Source organism: Mesoplodon densirostris, chromosome 4 (genome assembly GCF_025265405.1).
Source record: "Mesoplodon densirostris isolate mMesDen1 chromosome 4, mMesDen1 primary haplotype, whole genome shotgun sequence".
Lineage (NCBI taxonomy): Eukaryota > Metazoa > Chordata > Mammalia > Artiodactyla > Ziphiidae > Mesoplodon > Mesoplodon densirostris.
In genome coordinates, this window is record NC_082664.1 from 16,331,302 (window position 1) to 16,356,347 (window position 25,046).

A 25,046-nucleotide genomic window follows, 5' to 3' on the forward strand; every position below is an offset into this window, starting at 1 on the left:
GGCCTCTCACTGCTGCGGCCCCTCCCGTTGCGGAGCACAGGCTCCGGATGCGCAGGCCCAGCGGCCATGGCTCACGGGCCCAGCCGCTCCGCGGCATATGGGATCCTCCCAGACCGGGGCACGAACCTGTATCCCCTGCATCGGCAGGCGGACTCCCAACCACTGCGCCACCAGGGAGGCCCCCTGCTGCCCTTTTTGATAAAAGAATCTACCTTGTTTTTGTTGGTTAAGTGCTGCTGCTTGACCTGTTTCTCCAGGATTATCTTTTGAATCAGGGAGCCCATATTAATGGTGACATTTCCCATTCCTGACCTTTATGGGAGGACAGTCACAGAGCTTTTCAGTCATGCAGGTGCTGCCCTTAATTAATGTATTTCTCAATGCTTTCATGAAGGGACTATTTTCTAGACTTTTTCAAGGGATGTAATTGATGGGAGGGTATGCAGTTTGCATGTAAAAAATCGACTCCAACATTCTTACCTCCCTAGGGTTTTGGATTTCTTCCTGTATATCAGCCCATACATCAACTCCAGCCCACCTCCTGATTTTATAAATCAGGTTTTATCAGACACAGCCATGCTCATTCTTTCATGTGTTGTCTAGGTCTGCTATTTGCACTATAGTAGCAGAGTTGAGTAGTCTGCAAAGCTGAAAATATTTACTCTCTGGTTCTTTAAGAAGTTTGCCAACCTCTGCCTTAGGGCATGCTGAGATTTGATCCAAGTTAGGGGTCTAGTGACAGCAAAGGAATGATTGTGATGGTTCTTCAGAAGGTTAAGCATCCTTGCAAGGCATCTGTTTCAGAAGGTGAGTCTTCTCAGACACTGGAGAGGAAGCTATTTGCATTGGCCAGTGAAACTCCAAATAACTCAGAAGTTCAAGATTCTTAGTTTTGTCTGAGTCCAGCCAGATGCTCCCACTCCACGGTTAAGGGTTCTCTTCCCAATCAGCAGCCTAACTTTCACACAAGAAAACTTGGTGAGTGTGTGAATTCAGTTGACATTGTAAATTTTCAGCAATATCAGCCCTGTCAGAAATTCTTTTAGGTTTGTCATTGGAAGTTCTCTAGTCAGACCGTGACTCGTGCTGAGAGTTTAAAGAACCTGTGCTTGTTACTTCTTTCTGTAAATGCTCTGTGTATTCAGTGTAATCTTTTGTACAAACACAGAACTTGTGGTCACCATTATTGTTGTAATGGTCAAGGGCAGCAGCCTCTTGGACTCCCAGGGCACTCAACTTCAGTGGATACTTCACAATCAACCACAGTAGATAGCTTAGTTAATTGTTAGGCCAGTGCATACCTTGGATCGCTAGCATCCATTTCCCCTTGGCAAGGGCTCAGCACTATGCTCAAGCCCAAAGAAAGGCATGACTAAACCAGTTCTGCGAATCCCATCTTTAATGGTCTGTCTCCTATGACCACTTCAGTACCAGTTCTGTATCAATCAGAGACAGAAACCACCCCAGTCATTTGAACAGGGAAAATTTAATGTGGAGTGTTAGCTAATGAAAGGTGATTTAACTACTAAAAGGTGTGAAAGAGGATTCTAAGGGGTATAGAAGTAGCAGATGCAGAAAGCAGCTACCACCCATAGGGCTAGTGGACAGTGATCAAGGAATGAACTTACAGGGTGGACCCTCCGCTCTTCCCCCAGGCTGAGATTCAGATCTCTTTGGAGAGGGTGTAGGTGCCTCAGGAACATACAACCTGCCAGTGGAAAAGAAACTTGCCAGAGGGCTGATCTAGGAGATCTGCTATGATGGCAGAGAAACCCCCCTATTCCCCCAGTTCCTGTCCCCTAATTGATCCACTGGTTACAGCACAACAGAAGGAAGAAAAGTCCCTTCCTTCTTCTTTGGCCTTGCAGGAACCCTCCAGCCCCCTCTACTGGCCAAAACCAAGTCAACTGGCAATGGAAAAACGTCCATAGGGTCCTGCTCCAGTAATCATGTAGCAGGAAAAAGGAGGGTGGATTTGGAGCTGAGAGGCAATAACCTAATATCAGGCCTTCTCCAGTTCCATGGCTATGACTTCTATCTGTGTGCCACTACCTCCCTTATGTGTATCTCTAGCCTGTATATATCTTTTCCCTTGAACTCCAGAGAAGTAGTAATGTATCAAACTGGCTCCTTGATGTCTTCCTTTGAATTTCTCACAGGCATTCATAACAGGTACGAAACCAAACACTTGTACCTCCCCTAGTTTTTCCCATCTAAGCAAATGACATCATCAATCAAACGAAAAAATAGCCTCTGTGTTTCTCTTTTTCCTACTTTACTCCCAGTTGGTCAAGGTCCTGCCATCTCTTTCTTCAAAATATATACAAATGCTACCATTTCTCACTACCTCCACTGCTGCTACCCTGCTTCAGGTCACCATCATCTCTTGACTCTTAAGTGTCAGAAATCACATCCTAGATTTCTAATGTATGCTTGATAATTACATGACTGCTTATTCTCAATGCATTCTATAACTTTCCATTCTATAACAGGTGTACCCTATCCCTCCCACTCCAAACTTTATGCAAGACTCCAAAAGCCTTAGGGCTTTGAATATGCCTGCTACATCCCTTGCTGTCAAGTTAAGCCCATTTTTTGTGTTTGCCAATACAGCATTCACCCTTATTTTTTTTTAATTAATAATATTAACATCACTATTTCTTCATGTATAGTTTTGAAACATGTATAGATCTTCCGAGCTTAAACTGATAATTGCCTATTGTCAGATTTTTTTAAAAATTTGAAAGCATTTTTATAAAGATGACCTTATTTCTTAAATTTCTGTTTTGTTGGATAGAAACTACTAAGGTAGCAAACTCCTGAATAACAACAACATTTCCACATATATCACTGACTTTTTATGTTAGTCATCTCTCATTCTTTTCATCAGCTTAATTCCTTTTAAGGTAAATATCAGTACTCAACTTTTGTTACATTCAGAAAAGGAAATGGTTTGTATTAACTAATGCTTGGAATGCCATACCATTGATCTCAATAGAAAACTTTATTATCTGCATCTTTATTTCTTTCTAATATTGATTAGAAGCCATAATAAATATAGGAATCCTCTTTGAAATTAAAGTTTCCTTAAGCATATACTTTTTTTTAATAAAAGAAAATTACCTGATACATGCTCTCTTTCTCTTTTAGGTGGGAGATGTTGCTGTTTTTCTCCTGATGGTAAAGCTTTAGCTGTAGGTCTCAATGATGGAAGTTTCTTAATGGCAAATGCAGATACTCTGGAGGATCTTGTATCTTTTCACCACAGAAAAGACATTATTTCAGATATTCGATTTTCACCAGGTAAGATTTCATTGAAATCATACTTGATTATTAACTTGAGTATGGCAATGAATGTATCAATGTGTGATTTTTATTAACTGTTATTTTATCTCAGAATTTTAGTTTTTTACTAGAAGAGGCAGTATAGTGAGAGGTAAAAGCCCTATATTAGATCAGTGGCAAAATATCTGGCTTACTGCCAATTCTGTCCCTAAATTTTCTGTGTGACTTGGGCCAAGGCATTTCTTTGAGCTTCATTTTCCTCATTTATAATATAAGACGGATTGGATAACTGTTTTCATTATATTCTTAATTCTTTTGAAATTACATTAATTTTGCTTCTTCAATTTCCATATATTCATTGCCAATGACAAAACCTACTATAATACAGGATTACTAATGTTAAGGCAAAATTTACTTATGTTGGCTTACTTATATTTTTTCTAAATTTAGAGATTTTCTTTTTTTTTCTGGTTACATGCAAAGAATATGAAAATTACTTTGTGTATAATTTTTGATATTTTCTTTCCACTGAACTACCTCACTACATTAAAATTTTATTTCATTGTGTTAATTATAATATACATGAAAATGTTACCATTTGTCGTTTGACTCATATGTCTTGTTATAACTTAGGAAACACCTAAGAGTTCCTCCAAAAGAAAATTAAGAAAATTGACTCTAGTTATAGAGTGTAAAAAATATTTCTAAGGGTAGAAAATTTCAAGCAAATGTGTTTCTATTACAGGTTCTGGGAAGTATCTTGCTGTAGCATCACATGATAGCTTTATAGATATATACAACGTAATGAGTAGTAAACGAGTAGGAACATGCAAAGGCGCTACCAGTTACATAACCCATATTGATTGGGATGTGAGAGGTAAGACTCTAAATAACTTACTATTTGATAAAAGTTTCATTTGACCTAGTATAGCTATTTTAGAGAAACAAGTAATTCAACAGATGAGTTCAGAAGCATTGTGAAAAACAAATGTTATTCTCAAAATGATTTCCACTACTTTATTTCACACCTAAAGATGAATGCTGTGAGTTTAGACTTTTCAATACTTCTTCTAATGTAATTCAGATGATAGTACAGTAAGTGATAAATTCTTTAATTTGTAAAGTAATTTAAATATTATACAAACTTTTTTTAGTCATTTGTCCTGGTTTTGTCAGATAAGCTTGATATAAATAGTAACTGAAATTTTGGAAAATAGTTATGTTAATGAGGCTTTTTCTTTTAACAACAATATTTGCCCCCGCTTTTTTTTGGCCTCGTCCCACGACTTGCGGGATCTCAATTCCCCAACCAGGGATTGAACCCAGGCCACAACAGTGAAAACCTGGAATCCTAACCACTAGACCACCAGGGAACTCCCAGTTTTAATGTAATTTCCGCAGCATTCAATAAAATACATTCCCTAAAATTGTCATAGTTGTATAACATACAGAATTTAATGAGTATCTTTTTTAGCAGAATGCGTGGCATGTGGCAATGTTTAATAATTTAGATAAATGCTAAATATTTTAAATGCTCCATTTTCGGAATTTTTGTTTCAGATAGTCACGTATATAAATCTAGTATTGTAAATTAAAGTTTTTCCAAATGCAGTTTAACAAAATACTCTTTAAAAAAAGGTTTCAAATTTTATTTCTTGGATTTTTACGAGTAGGAATATGCAAAGGCACTACCAATTACATAACCCATATTGATTGGGATGCATAACAACAGAAATAGATCACATATACACACACACAAATTAAGCCATTTATGAATTTAATTACGTTATTATATATATGGTTGACTGCAGAGGAAAATGGTTTTTATGTTTAAGTTTAATTTTTCCCATAAAAGTTAAACATCATACTAACTGTATATGTATTTATATTCTATATATGTGTGTATTTTTAAATTTTTTTTTAAGGAAAGCTTTTACAGGTCAACACTGGTGCTAAAGAACAGTTATTCTTTGAAGCTCCCAGAGGGAAAAAACAAACCATCCCCAGTGGAGAGGTAGGAAGATAGTAGTGCTTGTAATGTTGATATGACTAAAAGTGGTTAGAAAGCTGATGCCTATCTGGGTAAAGGAAGAGATTCTATATTAAGAAAAGGAATAAATTGCTTGCTTGTATGTCTAGCTCTTCTCTAATTACTTTCCTCAAAGGATAAGAAGTATGCAATAGCATGTAAAAGACATGCCATCTAAGATTGGAGTACTGCATGTCTATCACATCTTTTGGAACCCATGTGCCTAAGATGCTTATTGGCAAATTCCTGTTTAAGGGGGAAAAAAAAGAAAAAAATGTGTTTGGTTTTGTGGCTGACAATATTAGTAAAATTTTTTGACATGGCCAAGGAAGAGAAGCTAAACAAATATAACATGAAAGTAGCTTAATAAGGAGAGGGACTGTAAGTAAAATTCTTAATTTCCAGTAATGATTAATTGGAAAATATGCTTGTAACCTATTAGTAGAAGTTTAGACATGAAGTGTAAGAATAAATTTCTTGATTATTCTAAAAGCAGAAAAAGTCTTATATATTATCACTGTACGTTCTGCATCTAGAACACACAGTGGATATATAATAAATACATCTTGAATAATGTTATGTTAAAATTTTTCTGTAGGAACTAGTGGACTTGGGAAGCTACAAAACCAAGACAGCTAATAATTAAACTGTTTTTATTAAAATTTTAATTTTATTTGTGACATATATAATTACAAAGAAAAATATTCAGATTTTTTGTTGTTAATTTTTTAGGGTTAGATGTTATAACCTTAGAGCATTTTTTTTTTCTTTTTTAGGTAGAAAAAATTGGTTGGGCATCATGGACAAGTGTGCTTGGTTTATGTTGTGAGGGAATTTGGCCAGTAATTGGAGAAGTCACAGATGTAACTGCCTCTTGCCTCACCAGTGACAAAACAGTCCTAGCTACTGGGGATGATTTGGGATTTGTGAAGTTATTTAGATATCCTGCTAAAGTATGTGTTTTTCTTTAATTCTCCTAATGATCATAATTATAAAAATGGTTAAGGTAATGCGCTTTCATAGCATTTCTTTTTGTAATATGAATATTACACATGAAATATGTAATGTTGTAATATGAAAGGTTCAGAATTACATTTCCTATTCTTGACATCATATTTATAGCTTTTATCTAGAAGTAGTATTATAATTATGATCCTGTGCCTTAAGTTATATATTATATTGTACAGTTTCTCAGTATTGAGCAGTGTCCATAGCCCTTTTAGAAGAAACATTCTTTTAGCCCTAATATTAAATAATTTTAGTATTCTTTTGATTAAATATATACTATTAACAGGAAATATAAACTTTTGATATTTACAACCTTAACATTTAAAATGTTCTAACAAATTAAATACAAAATACTATAAATGACACTACCTATAAAGTCAAAATAACTTTGGTTTAATGTGATGAATGATGTTATTTTCCTAAAACCAAACTGTAGAGATTCTTTGGAATGTGCATGCCCATGCTACTGTGTGCTGACTAAATTTTTTATTGCTTTCCTTTATTCAAACCACTGGGAAACATTAGGCTTTCACTTAGCACAAAAATAAAATTCATATATCAAGTATAGATGCATTTATTTCTTAATTGTCACAAATTCAGATATATGTTGTAATCTAGCACCAATATGAACATAAATATAAATTTGAAATATGGCACTGAAATCATGATATGCAGTGCATGGAGGTCTTAATTAACTGCTCATATGAATATTTTTAGATCAGCATCGAAATGAAAACACAAGTTTAAAAATTCCCGTAGAGAACTCAGGCACCCAAGAAAATATTTCACAAATCCTTGTTTTAGATACACTTAAGTATCTGTATAAGAATGTGTTCCAATAGAACATTTATTAGTCAAAAACGTCATTCTCAATATTCTAGATGGTATAGGAACCTTAAAAATATGTTCTAGGATATTGGTCTGCAGATTGCTTCTTCACCTTACTGTAGCAAGAACCACAAAATCTTAGGGAAGCTACCCTATTACAGTGTTTTGATTACAGATTCCCCTTCTATTTCAGCTAATTTTTATTAAGAGTCTTCATTTCCAAAGAATTCACTGATTTAGCTATTACTGTGTTTTGTATATTTAAGACATTTCTTATTTTAACGCCCTTGAAAAGATGTCCATCTAAAACCTGCTTATGATATGTTGATCTGAAATTTACTTAGGAAATTTGGTAATGCTAGTGTTTAGATTTAAAAGTTGCCAGTATCTATAACTTGGATTTTTCTTTATATTTACAAGAAAAATACATTCCTATGTTTAACATCTGCTTATAAACAAAAACACTAAAGAACTACGATGAAAGATATTTACTTGGGTATATACAGAAATGTTTGCTCATTACTTTTTGTTAATATGCCTGTGCTGTATGTACATAGGCATTTATGTACTGATTTTCCCAGTTATTTTGTCTATTTCCAACAATATGTCTGCATAGCCATTGTTTTAACAGATATGTACTATTCCAAAGAAATCCACCATAATTAACTATTGCTCTATTGAATATTTAAGGTATATAAAATGTTTCACTGCTATAAGTAAATACTGTGGCAGCTATTTTTTACACAGAAAATGTCTTAGCATAGATCTCTTAAAGAGGGATTGGTGAGACAAAGGTCAGCATTTTCATGCTTTCAATGTAGAATGCCAAGTTGATTTCCAAAAAAGTTATGCCCATAGTACTAGTAATGTGCAAAACTACTAGTTTTATCCTGTCCTCATCAGGTTTGGGAATTGTTATTTTTTATTTTAGTGAGTTTCAATATTTTCTCTTTTTTTTTACAAGGTGCCTTTGTAATGATTAATTTCCAATCACAGATTAAGAAAGAAATGCAAAATTATAACAATGTTTTCAAGTAATAAAATTTCTCAGAAAGATTTTTTGAATTTTTTTTTTACCTTTAGGGAAAATTTGGAAAGTTTAAGAGGTATGTGGCCCATAGTACACATGTCACAAATGTGCGCTGGACTTTTGATGACAGCATGTTGGTTACCTTAGGAGGTACAGATATGTCCTTAATGGTTTGGACAAATGAACTGGAGGGATATCGAGAAAAAAGGCCTTGTGATAGTGAAGAATCTGATATAGATTCTGAAGAAGATGGGGGTATGTTATTTTAAAATATTTTAGTTTAACAAAAACATAGAAAAAATTTAGCACAACTGATTTAAACTGTGGAAGTTAAATAAGTAATAATAATGCTTGAATAATAGTGGTTTTAGTCCTTTCGGTCTGTTTAACAACAGAATTGGTTTTGTGAATCAAAAACAACAGGCTGTCATATACTAATAACTTAGATATTCTTCATTTACCAATGAATGATAATCATACTTTAAATGAGTACTGTTAAAATAAATTTATAGCATTGAGCCTCATATTTTAAAATAATTTTGTTTTTTTCCTAATATACCAGTAATACCAGCTCATTACAGAAAAATTAGAAAGTATGTTTTGCAATAAAAAACAAACACAGCATCCATAATTTGACCACTTGGAGATAACCTCTGTTTAACATTTGGGGTATACCCATAGGGGTATGTGTATTTATATACGTTATATTTTTTTTAACAAAAATGACATCATATTGAGTTTATTTTTTGTAGCTTGCTATTATCACTTAGCAAATACTTTGAGAACTTTATCATTAAATATTCTTCTACATTTTACTGGCTGTGTGTTATTGCATAATTTGATTATAACACAGTGTATTAAACTTATTTCATATTGTTGAACATCCTTGTATCCAATTTTTAAGATCATAAGTGAGCTCCTCAGTTATAACATAGAGAATAATTCTTATGTTTTGATGTTAGGCTATGACAGTGATGTCACAAGGGAGAATGAAATCAGTTATACCATCAGAGCCTTATCAACAAATATTCGCCCAGTGTTTGGAATCAAGCCTCATTTGCAACAAAAAGAACCCTCAATTGATGAGAGGTAACAGTCAAGTTTAAAACTAGATGAAGAAAAAGATATTGGTATTAAAACTTGAATTGATTGTTTAACTGAATGAATTTTTGCAAAAACTCAGTAACAGTGGTACTCTTGCATTTTACAGTCCCCAGCACCTCTTAGAAAGCATGTTTGTCCTTAAATACTTTTTGGTAATGACACTGTCTTTTGCAAGTAGCTTAGGGAATGATGCTACATATAAAGTCTATATGATTAAAGGAATCTTATTTGCTAACTTTTATAAATATATGTGATAGGGTTTCAAGAAGTAATATAAATTGAATCCAATACTTATTATGTTTTAGGAAGCACATGAGCAGAGAGATGATTAAATTTTTAAAAGGCCTTTTTATCCATGTGCCTTTGATCAAGGATAGAAAGTCATTATTTAAAATTTTTCCAAAAAGGCAAGTTGAAGTATAGCTTGTTTCTAATGGGAATTATTGATCTTTGTCTAGAATCAGCAAATCAAAAATAAGGCTATGTGCACTGCAGTTTTATGAGGAAAGAGAGAAACTGTGAGCCTGATGCTTTTAAAATCATTAGAAAAGATAGAAAGCAATAAAGAGGCATATGGATCAGTGAATGGCATGGATTTCAGAAATGAAGAGGTTTTAAGAAATGATAAAGGAAAAATTATTCAGAAACTACATTGAAGAACAAAGAAGCAGTGGGAGGTAGGAACAGCAGTGACCTCTTCTGTAGAAAGCTGTGATGAGGAAAACGTTATTATAAAAAGTTAGTATTTGAGGGAAAAGCTAAAAATGAAAGGGAATTCATTCACAGTGAACAGAATTTGTGGAAAATTCAAGTGAATGTATAGTTAGTGAGGATAGTGCTAAAGACCATTGGAGCTCAGCTAGATAGAAATGATATTAAAAGAAAGCATTGGCAGAGGAATTTGAGTTTACATCTATATCCAGGGAAAAGAATGAAGTTGGAAAGGTGAGATTCATGTTATTGATGGAGAAGGGGAGAACTAGAGATGCTGTTGAACTGAAATTCTAGGTAGAATGTTGAGGTCATGATGCCTCCACAGCTCCTCTTCCAGGTGCCCCATTTGCTGATGGTGGTATACCTCAGATAATAGAAATGGGGGGGTCACCTTACAGAAAGAGGGTAGACAGTGATTATCCGTTTAGTCATCACTTATAAAGAGGCAAGTTATTAAACTAGAGGTATGTTTTTTAAAAGCTGAGGAAGGTTGAAATGACTTGGTAGAAGGCTACGTCATATAGTGCAAAGGACATGGTTTTTGGAATCAGATAAATGGGTTAAAATATTCATTTTTATCATTTGCCAATTGTGTGACCTTGAGAAACCATTCTCTCTGAGCCTCAGTTTCCACAAAGGTAAAATAAGCATCATAATCCCCGATTTATGGAGTATTTCATGAAATGAAATAATGTATATAAGAATTTAAGTAGTAAGTCTTCACCCGCCCCTTCCTTGGAATAAAATACAAGGTAACCTAAGGAGATACCTGGTTAATACTGACACACTTCCCCTTTTTTGAATTTCATTTCATTTCAGGCCGCGCCGCACGGCTTGGGATTGAACCCAGGGCCACGGCAGTGAAAGCGGCAAGTCCTAACCACTGGACCACCAGGGAACTCTCTAACAATTTTTCTTTTTGGTACTGAAATTAAATATCCACAAAGTAATGAACACTACCTATATATTTATTAATCAGAAGAGTACATATCAGTATGCAAATATAGATGTTCATAATTAGAATATTTGCAGTATAGTACTTAATATTACCTAAAAGAAATTATACCTCACAGGTAATGAAAAATGTAATATAGGGAAGAAGAAACTCTAGACATTCCCATTAATCTTTTTCATTTATTTTATTGATTTTTTGAAGAAAATATTATCACTTATCAGATAAATTTGATATGTCAGAAAATGTGACCTAATTTTAACCTGTAGGCCATCTCTCACGGTAAAACACTTAAATTTCCTCCTTCATTGCTGAAGAGACCCGAGTTCTGATAGATGGAAACATTTTACTGCTCATAAAGAACACTGTCATAATTGTAATCTTTGCTGTTAGCTTGCATTTTTATAGCTAACTTTCTCAAAATTATTTTTTATTTATTTTGCATTTTGTCCTCAAATTATTTTACAATTCACCTCTACTAAATTCTTCTGAAAATGCCAACACAGAAGAAGTCATTATTGTGATTCATAGTTAGGAGCCTTCATTTTCATAAAATGCAGGAATCAAAAGAGATAAAAATGAAGAGATATTTCTTTTCATCAGCTTTGAATTTTTGTGAGATGAAGTGGTCTGTATACATAATTGTTTTCATGTTTTAAATAGAGTATATTGTCATATACAAAACAAAGCACTTTTTAAACAATTAAAACAAATGCTTGTCAAATATCCACTTAAAAGGAAAATATTTCTGATGACAATTTGACAACTTTATTTAGTTGACACTTTTGTGGAGTCTTTTTCCTAAATGACATTAATAATTTTATGTTTTTCTTTTTCTATAAATATTTTTATAGCTAATCTTATGTATTTTAAGTAGTTACTTGTCAATCAAATTTCCAGTATTTTTGAATAAAAATATTCAAAACAATATGATATAAAATTTAGGCCTTTTTGTATTTCATTAGAATTGTTGACATATTATCTTTATTCTGTTTAGTAAACTGCTACATTTTATTCATCATCAGTTTTCATGTATATCTCCTTACTTTTTTCCTCTTGCTCCTTTTGAAGGCAGGGAGTAGTAAGGTAAGTATTTTATGAAAGAAAATACTTTTCTCAAAAATTTATTCTTCTATTTTGGTCTTTGTGGTATTTTAAGGTTTTTTTTTTTTCCCTATAAAACATTGAACTACATTTGTTAAGAAAGAACCAGAAAGTGAAATAGGACAAATCCTACAGAAGAGTTGCATTTATAGACACAATATGTGGGTGTTGTTATGAGGGTCTTCATTATAATCAGTGTTTTTACAAATGACTTTTCACAAACTCCTATACTCTAATAGTTTTAGTTTTTCCTTAAATTTCAGACTCATAAAAACAGTCACACATATTTATCAGTGAAAACTTTTCCAGTTGACAACAAACCTGTTAGCTTCATTTAATGCTCGTTTAATGTATTCATTAATTTCTAGACACTCACATAGGGGCAGTAATGATATTTGTATGTTTAATAAAATGATATGTGCAAGAAGGGACTCTTTAGGGTGCTTTTGTAGCTACCTTTAGTGAGATAAAAATATCTTCAGACAGTTTCTGAAACAGGACAGTATGGAAAAGCCTAGTCTGTTTCAGAAGTAAAAAAGGTACCAGTAGGAAAATGCTGGCAGATAGGATGAAAAAGTAGATTTGAGATCAGATTGTACAGAACATCAAATATTAGGCACTCTTTAATTAATTTGGCAGATAGCAGGAATTCATTATCTGTTTTAAGCAGGAGGTGATGTGTGCAAAGATATGAGTCCAGACTGTGATGTGACTTCTAAAAAAGCCCTCATAATCTTGTACTATTTTAAAAGAAATAAAACATTCAGACCTAACATCAGATCTAGAGTAGCTTATTCAGGACTGATCTCTGCATTTTAAAGGGACATTGGCAGCTTACAGTGATCTAGAAGGAAACGGGGGTAAAGGAATGTTGGGAGGCCACTTTACACAAAGAATAATTCATCACTTTAGGAATCACTAGTTTCAAAAAAAACCAAAGTGGAGATATAATTGCTGTCTTAGGTATGAATGACTTCTGTAGGAGTGACCTCCTTGTGACGAGCAGTGTTCATGCAGAGTTTAGTAAATCACCACTTGTCTTCAGTGCTATGAAGGGATGTTCTAGATATGTAAAGACGATTCCTGGTTTCACTGGGAGGATGGGTAAGATTAACTTCTGTGATCCCTTCCAGTTCTGTTCAGTCATTATGTTGTTAAGGGGAATTTTTTTTCTTTTAAGTTACTTCCTTTGTTAGAAAAGTCCCAAATCCAGCATGGTCTTGAGACTCACTCTGCCTCCTTGGTTAGACTGGCTGACTGGGAATCCCTCTTGGGTCAGAGGAGGGGGAACTTAGTTAGGTTCCTTAGGCAGTCCTTAATAGCAGGGCCAGTGCTACCAGCCGTTTAAGTTAATAGACATTAAGTAAGCTTAAACATTGTGTTTGAAATTCAGATTGCACTGTGGAAAAATAAGAATGGCAAGCTTTAATGTTCACAACATAGAACATGTTGAATTCTTTTCTTTTTCATCTTCTTTCTTCTGATTTCCCTGCCATGAATGGAGTAGCCCTAAGCCTAAGCCTTTTCTTATATATAGCAATAAATAAAAACAATAACCCTTTACTATATACAATATAGTTTATCTGCATTAAACTTGTAAACATATTTTATTACAGGAAATATTGTACTACTGTTCTAAATGCAAATCTGTGTTGTAATCTTTTCCCTTTTTTATCTGCTGCTGGAAAGAGGTTCCAGGTAATCCTCTCTCTTTACTATGCTCTATGCGACCCAATTTTGTATCTTTGTTATCTTTCATATTTACCATTAATAAGCTATGTTACTTGGTGTTCTTTACCTAGATTCACAGTTTTCCATGTTTTTCTCCTTTGAAATCAGTATCCCTGAAATGACTACATCTTAATTATTGAATTCATACTATATAAGTAACTGCTTTACTAAAACTTTATTCATTCAACTTGTATAATTTTCCAAGTTGTAGAATTTCAAGCAATAATATATCTATATAAATTATCTTTACAAAAATTAAAATATGCTTAACCGTTATACAGGATTTATAGATAAAAATTATACATTTATTAAAGCTGTCAGACAATAACGTTGAATAAAGTTCAACAAAATTGACTTGGAAGAAAAGCCAAAGCTTCTGTCATTCTTTAAAATGATTTTAGCAGAAATATTTTAAAATGTTAAATATTATAAAGTCAGTTATATTTATTACTTACAGATATTCAAAAATATATGAAAAAGGTTTGAAACCAAAAAATTTTGTGATAATTTGAAAAGTTCTTTATAGAGTGTTGCAAGTGCATTTAACTTTTATGTCACCAGTCATTCTTCTATACTTCTACATACTGCTTCACATTATATATGAAAATACACATTTCTCTTATATTACATGTTCAAGATATAACACTTCATTTACTTTTTATAGATGTATAACTTGAAAATCATTTTGAAAATGCAAATATATTGTTATGCCTTTAATTTTATGGATTTATTCAGAAATGTTGGAATTTTTTCCACTGGAAAGTTAATTTACATCATTTTCTAATTTAGTTGTTACAAAATTAATATTAAAATTTGAAAGAGGGAGTTGATATATGATTGATTTAGATTCAGTCTTTAGGTTACTAAACATTTGAATAACGGCTCTCTGAGTTAAAACTAAACTAAATGATGTGTGTGGATTTAAAAAAAATTAAACAAAGGGGGCTTCCCTGGTGGCGCAGTGGTTGAGAGTCTGCCTGCCGATGCAGGGGACACGGGTTTGTGCCCCGGTCCGGGAAAGATCCCACATGCCGCAGAGCGGCTGGGCCCGTGAGCCATGGCCGCTGAGCCTGTGCATCCGGAGCCTGTGCTCCGCAACAGGAGAGGCCACAGCAGTGAGAGGCCCGCGTACTGCAAAAAAAACCCCAAAAAACAAAAAATTAAACAAAGGGTTTTTTTTTTAGGGAAGAGTCTCCATGTTTAAATAATAGAAAATGGGAACTCTGTACACCTAATGACACATCCATTATAAATAGATCCTGAACTAGTGATGGAAACAGAGAAGGAGAGGGATAGATTTGAGAGCTACTATGTAGGTAAAGTTGAAAAATATGTAGTTAATAGTGAGAATAAGGGAAGAGAAGGAGTTGGAGACAATAGTAATAACCTTTTACAGAGTGTTGTATGGTTTACAGTGCTTTGTAACTGTAAAATGTCTTGCTTGACTAACTGAAGGTGATGCCATAACCATACTAGGGACCTCAGAAGAAGAGAAGATAAAGGGCACAGAGGAGCAGGTAAAGAGTACAGATTTGAACTCACACATGACTTATGTTGCCAACAGTATGGAAAGTTTATACAAATATTTTCAAAATTCAAAAGAATATATTGAGTACCTGCCATGTGCAAGGTACTGAGGTAGCTACTTTAGAGCAGTAATCTAGGCTTTGTTGATAATGTACCCCATCTAGAAGTTTTTGAGTGTGTAAAACTAACATTTGTATATTTTTATCATCTATCTGTTCTTATGCTATTACATTAGTTACATTTATGAAACATACACCAAAGAAGTTAAAAGAAAAATGAATAGAAGTTCTAATATTTTCTTTCCACCTTTCTGCTTTAGAAGATATCAAGATACAGAGGGTGGAGTCTAGTGAGAAACACAGATTGGGTTCATTTTTGTGAAGGTGTGTCAGAGACATTTGCCTCTGGAGGGCAGGTGAGAGAAGCTCAGTGAAGGCACCCAGTGATGGGTTCCTTTCCTCTTTCCCACTTCCCTGTTTCAGGCCTCCTGTGAGCAGGGCCCCGCCACAGCCAGTGAAACTCCAGACCAACAATGTCGGCAAGAAAAAGAGACCCATAGAGGTGAGGAAAATCCCACTCCCCGGTGTTAATTGGTACCTTAAAATATATACAGGTTTAGTTTGTTTCCTTTTTGGAAAACATCTAAATCTTTTCATTATTCTTTATGAAAATAAATGTACTGTTGAATATTTTTTTGTTTGGTTATAAAAATTGATTGCTTAACTGTCAAATCTGAGTCTTGGATTGATATCCTCTGTTCCTTTATTTATTAGTCTTTCTTTTAGTTTTCTATGAATGATACCCTAAATTGAACTGTATCTCAGAAAACTTCTAAGTGTAAATGTATGGAATGATCCGTGGTTTATGGAAGCATAGGCACTTTGGCAGTGTCTTATACTTAGCAGTTTGAATTTATAACTTAAAGGTTTAATGCTTACACCAAATCAGGAACTTTTACTCCATGTGGTGTATTCACTGTAGGGTTTAATGAAGGTTCTGCTTCGAAGCAAAGAAACCTTTGCACAATAATTGAGCAAAAAAGGAAGACACTTCATAATCTCAGTATCAGCAGCAACAAGCAAACTGTGCTAAGTGAGGTCTAAAACAAGGTGTAAAGCTGTGGGAGGGTGATTGTTGTACTTCCTACCCCACTCAGCCTCGCAGGGTGAAAATGGACACTTGGAGTAGCAGAATTATCTGCTAGAACTTTAGCATGGGTTATCAGAGACAGCCTGCTTAGTGCACAAAGCTGATATACTGTCTGGATCCTTGAAAGTACATCACTTGGACATAAGTTATCCTGAGTTATGTATGCAGATCAAATATTTTGACTAGTTTAACACAAACCGAAATATTCTTCTTTTGGACACAAGAAGTATCTCAATGTTTAACATGAAATCTTAAGAACTAAAATTCTTGGAATCAGATGACCTTGTGGTTCTCCTTTCATTTTTATGACTTTATGTAGAAAAGTATGGAATGTGTGTTTCAGCTGCCCAAAACGGGTTACATAGAGAGGTATATCTAGGTTAATTTTGTGTTTGAAATTTATGAAACATCAAAAATGCATCCTCCATTTTGACTGAAGACACCAGTACTCTATGTAACAAAATAGTGGTGAACATGTAGACATGAGGAATTGTATAATGGTTTTATCATTGTTATAGGACCTTGTGTTGGAGCTTGTTTTTGGATATCGAGGCAGAGACTGTAGGAATAATGTTCATTATTTAAATGATGGTGATGATATAATTTATCACACTGCATCCGTGGGAATTCTGCACAACATTGCTACAGGTAGGAAACCCTGATTCTCCATTCCCCACTTTTTAAAATTTAGAATTTTTAATTTAGCATCTTAAAACTCTTTGTTAAAAATATAAATAATTAAAATATGTGAATCTAGAATATAAATATTTCATACTGTAGAACTTTCTAGTAATATTTTAAGTAACAAATTTACAGTCTTGAAGACATTTAACACAGCAAAAAAGGATTTCATAATGCAAAGTGCTCAAAGATCTCGATGAGAAGTAAAGGATTACTGTATATTGAAAGCACGTTTTATAGTGAAACCGTTTGTGACTTTATTCTATTTCCCCATAACCTAAACGCGAAAGTGGATGGTTTGGATGGTTGTCTTTGACGGTTAGTGACTGAAAGTAGCACGTTGGATGAGTGATTGCTAGGGAGCGGGGTGGAGTGGCAGTGTTCACACTGAGCCCTCAGAAAGCCAAGGAGGTTAACTAAGAAAGCTGCCTGCCGGTGACTTGACTGATGATACCTTGTTAGATTCAAGAAAATGAGAAAATATTTCCTGATTTCTATTTAACTGATTGGATTGTTGAAAAGCAAAGAAAGTTCTCTGAGCATCATTTGATGACCAATGATGTGATAATTTTACTAGTAATACTCAGTATTAATTTTGAATTCTATTTTATTACATATAGTTGTAAACTTCATAAAAGTCTAAAAGAAGTAAAGATATAGATTATCTAGTCCAAACATGTCTGGCTTTTTCCTCTGGTAGCTTCATTCTAATTAGGTAGAGTGGATTATGTGAGTCATAATCCCCCAACCCCTGGTCAGTATTAATAATTAATATGATATTTCTGTTTTAGTTGCCCTAAGAAAAAGATTTATCAGTATTACACAAATCAATGGCAATTTTCCATTTAATAATTTGGGTCATTTAAAAAAATACCTCTTAGAAAGAAAATCCTCTTTGAGGCTTCACTTATCCTTCAAAGAGAATAGGGACGATAACAAAAGACAAATTACATAGGGATGAAAGTATAAACACACTTTCATATTTATCCTTGTAATTTTCTTTATTTTTAATTTCCTGATTTTTAATTGATCATCTTTCTAATGATGGGATGTAGCGAGAGATGGCAGAGGGAAGACTAAGCACCTGCTCCAGTTCTGGTTATTTGGCCTCTCACCATTATGGAGATACACTGCTATGTTTACAGTCTAAGGAGTCTTGACCTATTAGCTGATCTACTAATTTAGCCAACAGCACATATAATTACTTGTTTGTTCCTTTAACTGAACTCTCAGCCCTGGGAAATATGAAGCGCATTTCACTTCGAGAAGTTGTTTTAATATTAGATATGTTAAATGACATTTTTTAAATGTTTTCTTTGGTTTTGTTTTGCTTTTCGGAGGACCTAGTACTGATGTTACTCTATCATCTGGACCCAGTCTACCGTCCTGACCTCATTTCCCACCTCTCCGTTTTACTTGCACAAGCCCACCTTTACTGCCTCCTGCACAGTCACAGTCTGCTAAGGTCTCTTCGCTATCACTGCTGCTAGAGTAATCACATTACTTCTTTGATCAGGATTCTTCAGTACCTCCCCACTGACTACAGAATAAATATGAAATTTAATAATAGGCTTGTTTTCAAAATCCTCTGTAATTCTAGTTCCAATTTGCCTGCCCAACCTGTTTCTTACTTTTCTTTTTTGTTACCCTACACTTCAGCCAAATGAGCCATCTATATGCATACCCAGTACTTTCCTGCCTTTGTACCTTTACTTCAAGTATCCCTCTCCCTGGAAGGCCCTTCCCCACTCACGTTCACATTTACAGAATCTGTTGTGTCAGTCCAGAAGTGCCATCTGCTCATAAGAAGAAGAATCTGCTACAAATTTCCATAGCATTTTGATCCTTAACTCTTGTGGCACTTGCTGTCTTCAACCTCGTATTACATGGTTTATGCCTTTCAGGGTTCATTACTTTAAGGATTTCTTGGTCATGTTTCCATCCTTAGGATGAAGTGTATATGTTGTGCTCAAAAAATATGTGTTGGGACTTCCCTGGCAGTCCAGTGGTTAAGACTTGGCGCTTCCACTGCAGGGGGCACAGGTTCGATCCCTGGTCAGGGAGCTAAGATCCTGCAAGCCGCACGGCACGGCCACAAAAAATATATACATGCATGTGTGTTAAATAAGCAAGTAAGTTAAACACAGCAGTTTATTACTCTGTGTAAGTGCATTTGACTATTTCACCTTAAAGTTTTCAGATTTAATTCTCAAATTCTTTTTTTTCTAGGGACTCAGAGTTTTTATCAGGAACATAATGATGATATTCTGTGCCTCACTGTAAATCAGCACCCCAAATTTATCAACATAGTGGCAACTGGCCAAGTAGGTATGTTTCTATATTTTAAAAAGAAACAATTTTAAGTAATTGTCTTGTTCAAATTAATTTAATCTCTTAGGAAAAATACTAAAATATATTTGTGTATTGTTCAAAATGCATTTATACATAAAGCAGATACTCACTTTTACCATATTATTTGCTTCCAGGCACCTTTCTCTCACTTGGGTTATCTGAGTTGGCTTAGATGGTTCAGAATTAAGAAGAAGCTATTCTGTGGTAGTTGAAATAGTTGGATTTAGTCCTGTAGCAGAAATTTCTGATGAGCAAAAAGTTTTAATTCAACAGCATATAAAGCAGAAAGGAAGAATTTGAGGAGGGAATGGTAAATAAGAGGAGCCGAGAAGTAACTGGACTGAGAGGGGGAGCACATCTGCCTCAGCAGGGCATAATCTAGAAAGAAGAGAGAAGCCAAGTCTGTTCCATGTTAGTAGAGCCCTTCTGCCCTTTTCTTTGGCAGTGATCTAATTTGCCAACTGTTTTTGAAATCCCCTATCTTGCTGTTTTCTTTCAACTCTATAGAAAACTTAAACGAAGGCCGTAACTCCACAAGCAAAATGTTGAGAGGATAGTAGGTCTCTTTAGGACATATCTACCAGTCCTTGATCACTATGACTACTACATAATAGACTTGGTCAGTCACATCTTCACAACCCTGGTATAATTTGTAAAAATGATCAAAATCATTGGGTTTATTGGATCTCAGTGGGCCTCAATTGCTAAGCCAGCTTTCCAGATGTCTTTTTCTTCTTGAATAAGATAATTTATGCTTTTAATATCTCCATTTTTCATAAATTACTAAACTGATCAGTTAGAAACTTGTTCTGGATCAATTAGTTCTACAGTTATGCCACAAAGACCCTTGTAATCTTCCTTTCTGTAAAATTTTCTACTTTTTAAAAGAAAGTAGACCAATACTTCACCTGTTATATACAAAATATTCTAATCTTTGAATATATTAGTTATTTATTTTTTTATCGACATATAGTTGATTTACAAAGTTGTGTTAGATTTTGGTGTACAGCAGAGTGATTCAGTTATATATAAATGTATGTATTCTTTTTCACGTTCTTTTGCATTATGGTTTATCACAGGATATTGAATATAGTTCCCTGTGGTATACAGTAGGACCTTGTTGTTTACCTGTTTTATATATAGTAGTTTGTATCTGCTAATCCCAAACTCCTAATTTATCCTTCCCCCACCCCCTTTCTCCTTTGGTAACCGTAAGTTTGTTCTCTATGTCTGTGAGTCTGTTTCTGTTTTGTAAATAAGTTCATTTGTGTCATATTTTAGATTCCACATGTGATATCATATGGTATTTGTCTTTCTCTTTCTGACTTACTTCACTTAGTGTGATAATCTCTAGATCCATCCATATTGCTGCAAATGGCATTATTTCATTCTTTTTTATGGCTGAGTAGTATTCCATTGTGTATATATACCACATCTTCTTTATTCATTCATCTGTTGATGGACATTTAAGTTGCTTCCATGTCTTGACTATTGTAAATAGTGCTACTGTGAACATTGAGGTGCATGTATCTTTCCGAATTAGAGTTTTCTGTGGATATATGCCCAGGAGTGGGATTGCTGCATTATATGGCAACTCTGTTTTTAGTTTCTTGAGGAACCTCCATACTGTTTTCCATAGTGGCTGCACCAATTTACATTCCCACCAGTAGTGTAGAAGGGTTCCCTTTTCTCCACATCCTCTCCAGCATTTATTATTGGTAGACTTTTTGATGATAACCATTCTGACCAGTATCAGTTGATACCTCATTATAGTCTTGATTTGCATTTCTCTGATAATTAGTGATGTTGAGCATCTTTTCATGTGCCTGTTGGCCATCTGTATGTCTTCTTTGGAGAAATGTCTGTTTAGGTCTTCTGCCCAAGTTTTGATTGGGTTGTTCATTTTTTTGTTATTTAGTTTTATGAACTGTTTATATATTTTGGAAGTTAAGCCCTGTTGGTCGAATCATTTGCAAATATTTTCTCACAGTCCATAGGTTGTCTTTTCATTTTATTTATGGTTTCCTTTGCTATGCAAAAGCTTATAATTTTGCATAGGTCCCATTTGTTTATTTTTGCTTTTATTTCTATTGCCTTGGGAAACTGACCTAAGAAAACATTGGTACAATTTATGTCAGAGAATGTTTTGCCTGTGTTCTCTTCTAAGAGTTTTACAGTGTCATGTCTTATACTTAAGTTTTTAAGCTATTTTGAATTTATTTTTGTGTATGGTGTGAGGATGTGCTCTGACTTCGTTGATTTACATGCAGCTGCCCAGTTTTCCCAACACCACTTGCTGAAGAAACTATCTTTTCTCCGTTGTATAAGATTAATTGACTGTAGGTGTGTGGGTTTATTTCTACACTCCCTGTTCTGTTCCATTGATCCACATGTCTGTTTTTTGTCCCAGTACCATGCTATTTTGATTACTGTAGCTTTGTAGCATTGTCTGAAGTCTGAGAGAGTTATATCTCCTGCTTTGTTCTTTTTCCTCAGGATTGCTTTGGCAATTCTGGGTCTTTTATGGTCACACATAAATGTTAGAATTATTTGTTCTAGTTCTGTGAAAAATGTTATGGGTAATTTGATAGAGATCACATTAAATCTGTAGATTGCTTTGGGTAGTATGGCTATTTTAATGATATTAATTCTTCCAATCCAAGGGCATGGTATATCTTTCAATTCTTTAAGTCATCTTCAATTTCATTTATCAGTGTGTTATAGTTTTCAGCATATTAAGTCTTTCACCTCCTTGGTCAGGTTTATTCCTAAGTATTTTATTTTATTTTTGATGTGATTTTAAAAGAGAATGTGTGAGCTTCCCTGGTGGTGCAGTGGTTAAGAATCCACCTGCCAATGCCCGGGACATGGGTTCAAGCCCTGGTCCGGGAAGACCCCACATGCCGCAGAGCTACTAAGCCCATGCGTACAACTACTGAGCCTGTGCTCTAGAGCCTGTGAGCCACAGCTACTGAGCCTGCACGCCTAGAGCCCATGCTCCGCAACAAGAGAAGCCACCACAGTGAGAAGCCCACGCACCACAACGAAGAGTAACCCCCACTTGCTGCAACTAGAGAAAGCCCATGCACAGCGATGAAGACCCAATGCAGCTATAAATAAATAAATAAATTTATATATATTTTAATGTGTTTTTACTTTCCCTTTCTGATATTTCGTTGTTAATGTAAGAAATGCAACAGATTTCTGTATCCTGCTACCTTGCTGAATTCATTTATCAATTCTAGTAGTTTTGTGTAGAGTCTTTAGGGTTTTCTATATATATCATGTCATCTGCATATGACAGTTTTACCTCTTCTCTTCCAATTTGGATACCTTTTATTTCTTTTTCTTGTCTGATTGCTGTGGCTAGGACTTCCAATACTGTGTTGAATAGAAGTGGTGAGAGTGGGCATCCTTGTCTTCTTCCAGATTTTAGCAGGAAGGCTTTCAGCTTTTCACCATGGAGAATTATGTTGGCTGTGGGTTTGTCATAAATAGCTTTTATTATGTTGAGATATGTTCCCTCTATACCCACTTTGGTGAGAGTTTTTATCATGAATGGATGTTGAAGCATCCAAAAGCATTTTATCAACTGCTTTTTCTGCATCTATTGAGGTGATCATGTAGTTCTGTTCTGTTCTTTTCTTTTCCTTCCCTTCTCTTTTTTCTTTTTTCTTTTCTTTTCTTTTCTTTTCTTTTCTTGTTATGGTGTATCATGTTGATTGATTTGTGTATGTTGAACCATCCTTGTGACCCTGGGATGAATCCACTTGATCAAGGCCTATGATCTTTTTTATGTGTTGTTGGATTCAGTTTACTAATATTTTGTTGAGAATTTTTGTGTCTATATTCATCAAAGATATTGGCCTATAGTTTTCTTTTTTGGTATTGTCTCTTTTTTAAAATTTATTTTTTAATTTATTTTTTGGCTGCATTGGGTCTTGGTTGCTGCACGCGGGCTTTCTGTAGTTGCAATGAGCGGGGCCTACTCTTCGTTGCGGTGTGCAGGCTTCTCATTGCAGTGGCTTCTCTTATTGCAGAGCACAGGCTCTAGGCATGCAGGCTTCAGTAGTTGCAAAACAAGGGCTCAGTAGTTGCAGTACACAGGCCTTAGATCACGCTGGCTCCAGTAGTTGTGGCACGTGGGCTCAGTAGTTGTGGCACATGTGTTCTAGGGCATGTGGGCTTCAGTAGTTGCGGCTTGCGGGCTCTAGAGTGCAGGCTCAGTAGTTGCGGCTTGCAGGCTCTAGAGTGCAGGCTCAGTAGTTGTGGTGCATGGGCTTAGTTGCTTCACGGCATGTGGGATCTTCCTGGACCAGTGATCGATCCTGTGTCCCCTGCATTGGCAGGTGGATTCTTAACCACTGCGCCACCAGGGAAGTCTCTTTGGTATTGTCTTTTGTCTTGTTTTGGTATTAGGGCAATGACAGCTTCATAGAATGGCTTTGGGAGTGTTCTCTCCTCTTCAGTCTTTTGGAAGGGATTGAGAAGGATCAGTATAAGTTCTTTGCATGTTTGGTAAAAGTCCCCAGTAAAGGCATCTGGTCCTAGACTTCAGTTTGCCGGAACTTATTCTTCTAGGTTTTCCAATTTGTTGGCATATAATTGTTCATAGTATTCTCTTACAGTTCTTTGCATTTCTGCAGTATTGGTTGTTATTTTTCCTCTTTCATTTCTTATTTTGTTTATTTGGGTCCTCTCTCTTCTTCTTGGTGAGCCTGGCCAGAGGCTTGTCGATTTTGCTTACCCTTTCAAAGAAGCAGCTCTTGGTTTTATTGATTTTTTTCAATTGTTTTTTAAAATCTCTATCATACTTATTTCCTCCATGACCTTTATTATTTTCTTTCTTATGCTGGCTTTAGGTTTTGTTTGTTCTTTTTCTAATTCTTTTAGGTGGTAGGTTAGGTTGTTTATTTGAGATTTTTCTTGTCTTTTGAGGAAGACCTGTATCGCTATGAACTTCCCTCTAAGAACTGCTTTTGCTGCATCCCATAGATTGTGTATGATTGTGTTTTCATTGTCATTTGTCTCAAGGTATTTTTTAATTTCCTCTTTCATTTCATCATTGATACATTGGTTTTTTAGTAGCATGTTGTTTAGTCTCCATGTAATCGTTTTTACTCATTTCTCTTTCTGTGGTTGATTTCTAGTTTCATGCTGTTGTGGTCAGAAAAGATGCTTGAAGTAATTTCTATCCTTTTAGTTTGTTGAGGTTTGTTTTGTGTCCTAGTATGTGGTCAATCCTAGAGAATGTTCCATGTGCACTTGAAAAGAATGTGTATTCTGTTTGGATGTAATGTCCTAAAAATATCAATTAAATCCAATTGGTCTATTGTGTCATTTAGGATCTCCATTGCCTTATTGATTTTCTGTCTGGAAGATCTGTCCATTGATATGAGTGGGGTCTCCTACTATTATTGTACTCCTGTCAGTTTCTCCCTTTATGTCTATTAGTATTTGTTTTACTTACTTATGTGCTCCTATATTGGGTGCATATATGTTAACGAGTGTAATATCCTCCTCTTGTATTGATCCTTTTATCATTATATAGT

At 34.9% G+C, this 25,046-nt stretch overlaps 1 protein-coding gene across 3 annotated transcripts in view; it reads left to right on the top strand.

Annotated features, from left to right (window-relative positions):
- Positions 1-25,046, top strand: part of EML5 (EMAP like 5) — a 164,124-nt gene that overhangs the window by 111,614 nt on the left and 27,464 nt on the right. Inside the window, exons 22-32 of one of the 3 annotated variants that reach the window (XM_060097957.1) lie at positions 3,151-3,303; positions 4,031-4,162; positions 5,211-5,299; positions 6,091-6,267; positions 8,234-8,435; positions 9,143-9,269; positions 12,022-12,036; positions 13,744-13,752; positions 15,795-15,873; positions 16,980-17,109; positions 19,372-19,470. In XM_060097957.1, the coding sequence (XP_059953940.1) occupies positions 3,151-3,303; positions 4,031-4,162; positions 5,211-5,299; positions 6,091-6,267; positions 8,234-8,435; positions 9,143-9,269; positions 12,022-12,036; positions 13,744-13,752; positions 15,795-15,873; positions 16,980-17,109; positions 19,372-19,470 (1,212 nt within the window). The remainder of the gene's footprint in view (positions 1-3,150; positions 3,304-4,030; positions 4,163-5,210; positions 5,300-6,090; positions 6,268-8,233; positions 8,436-9,142; positions 9,270-12,021; positions 12,037-13,743; positions 13,753-15,794; positions 15,874-16,979; positions 17,110-19,371; positions 19,471-25,046) is intronic. The other 2 variants (XM_060097956.1, XM_060097955.1) reach the window with 2 other exon arrangements.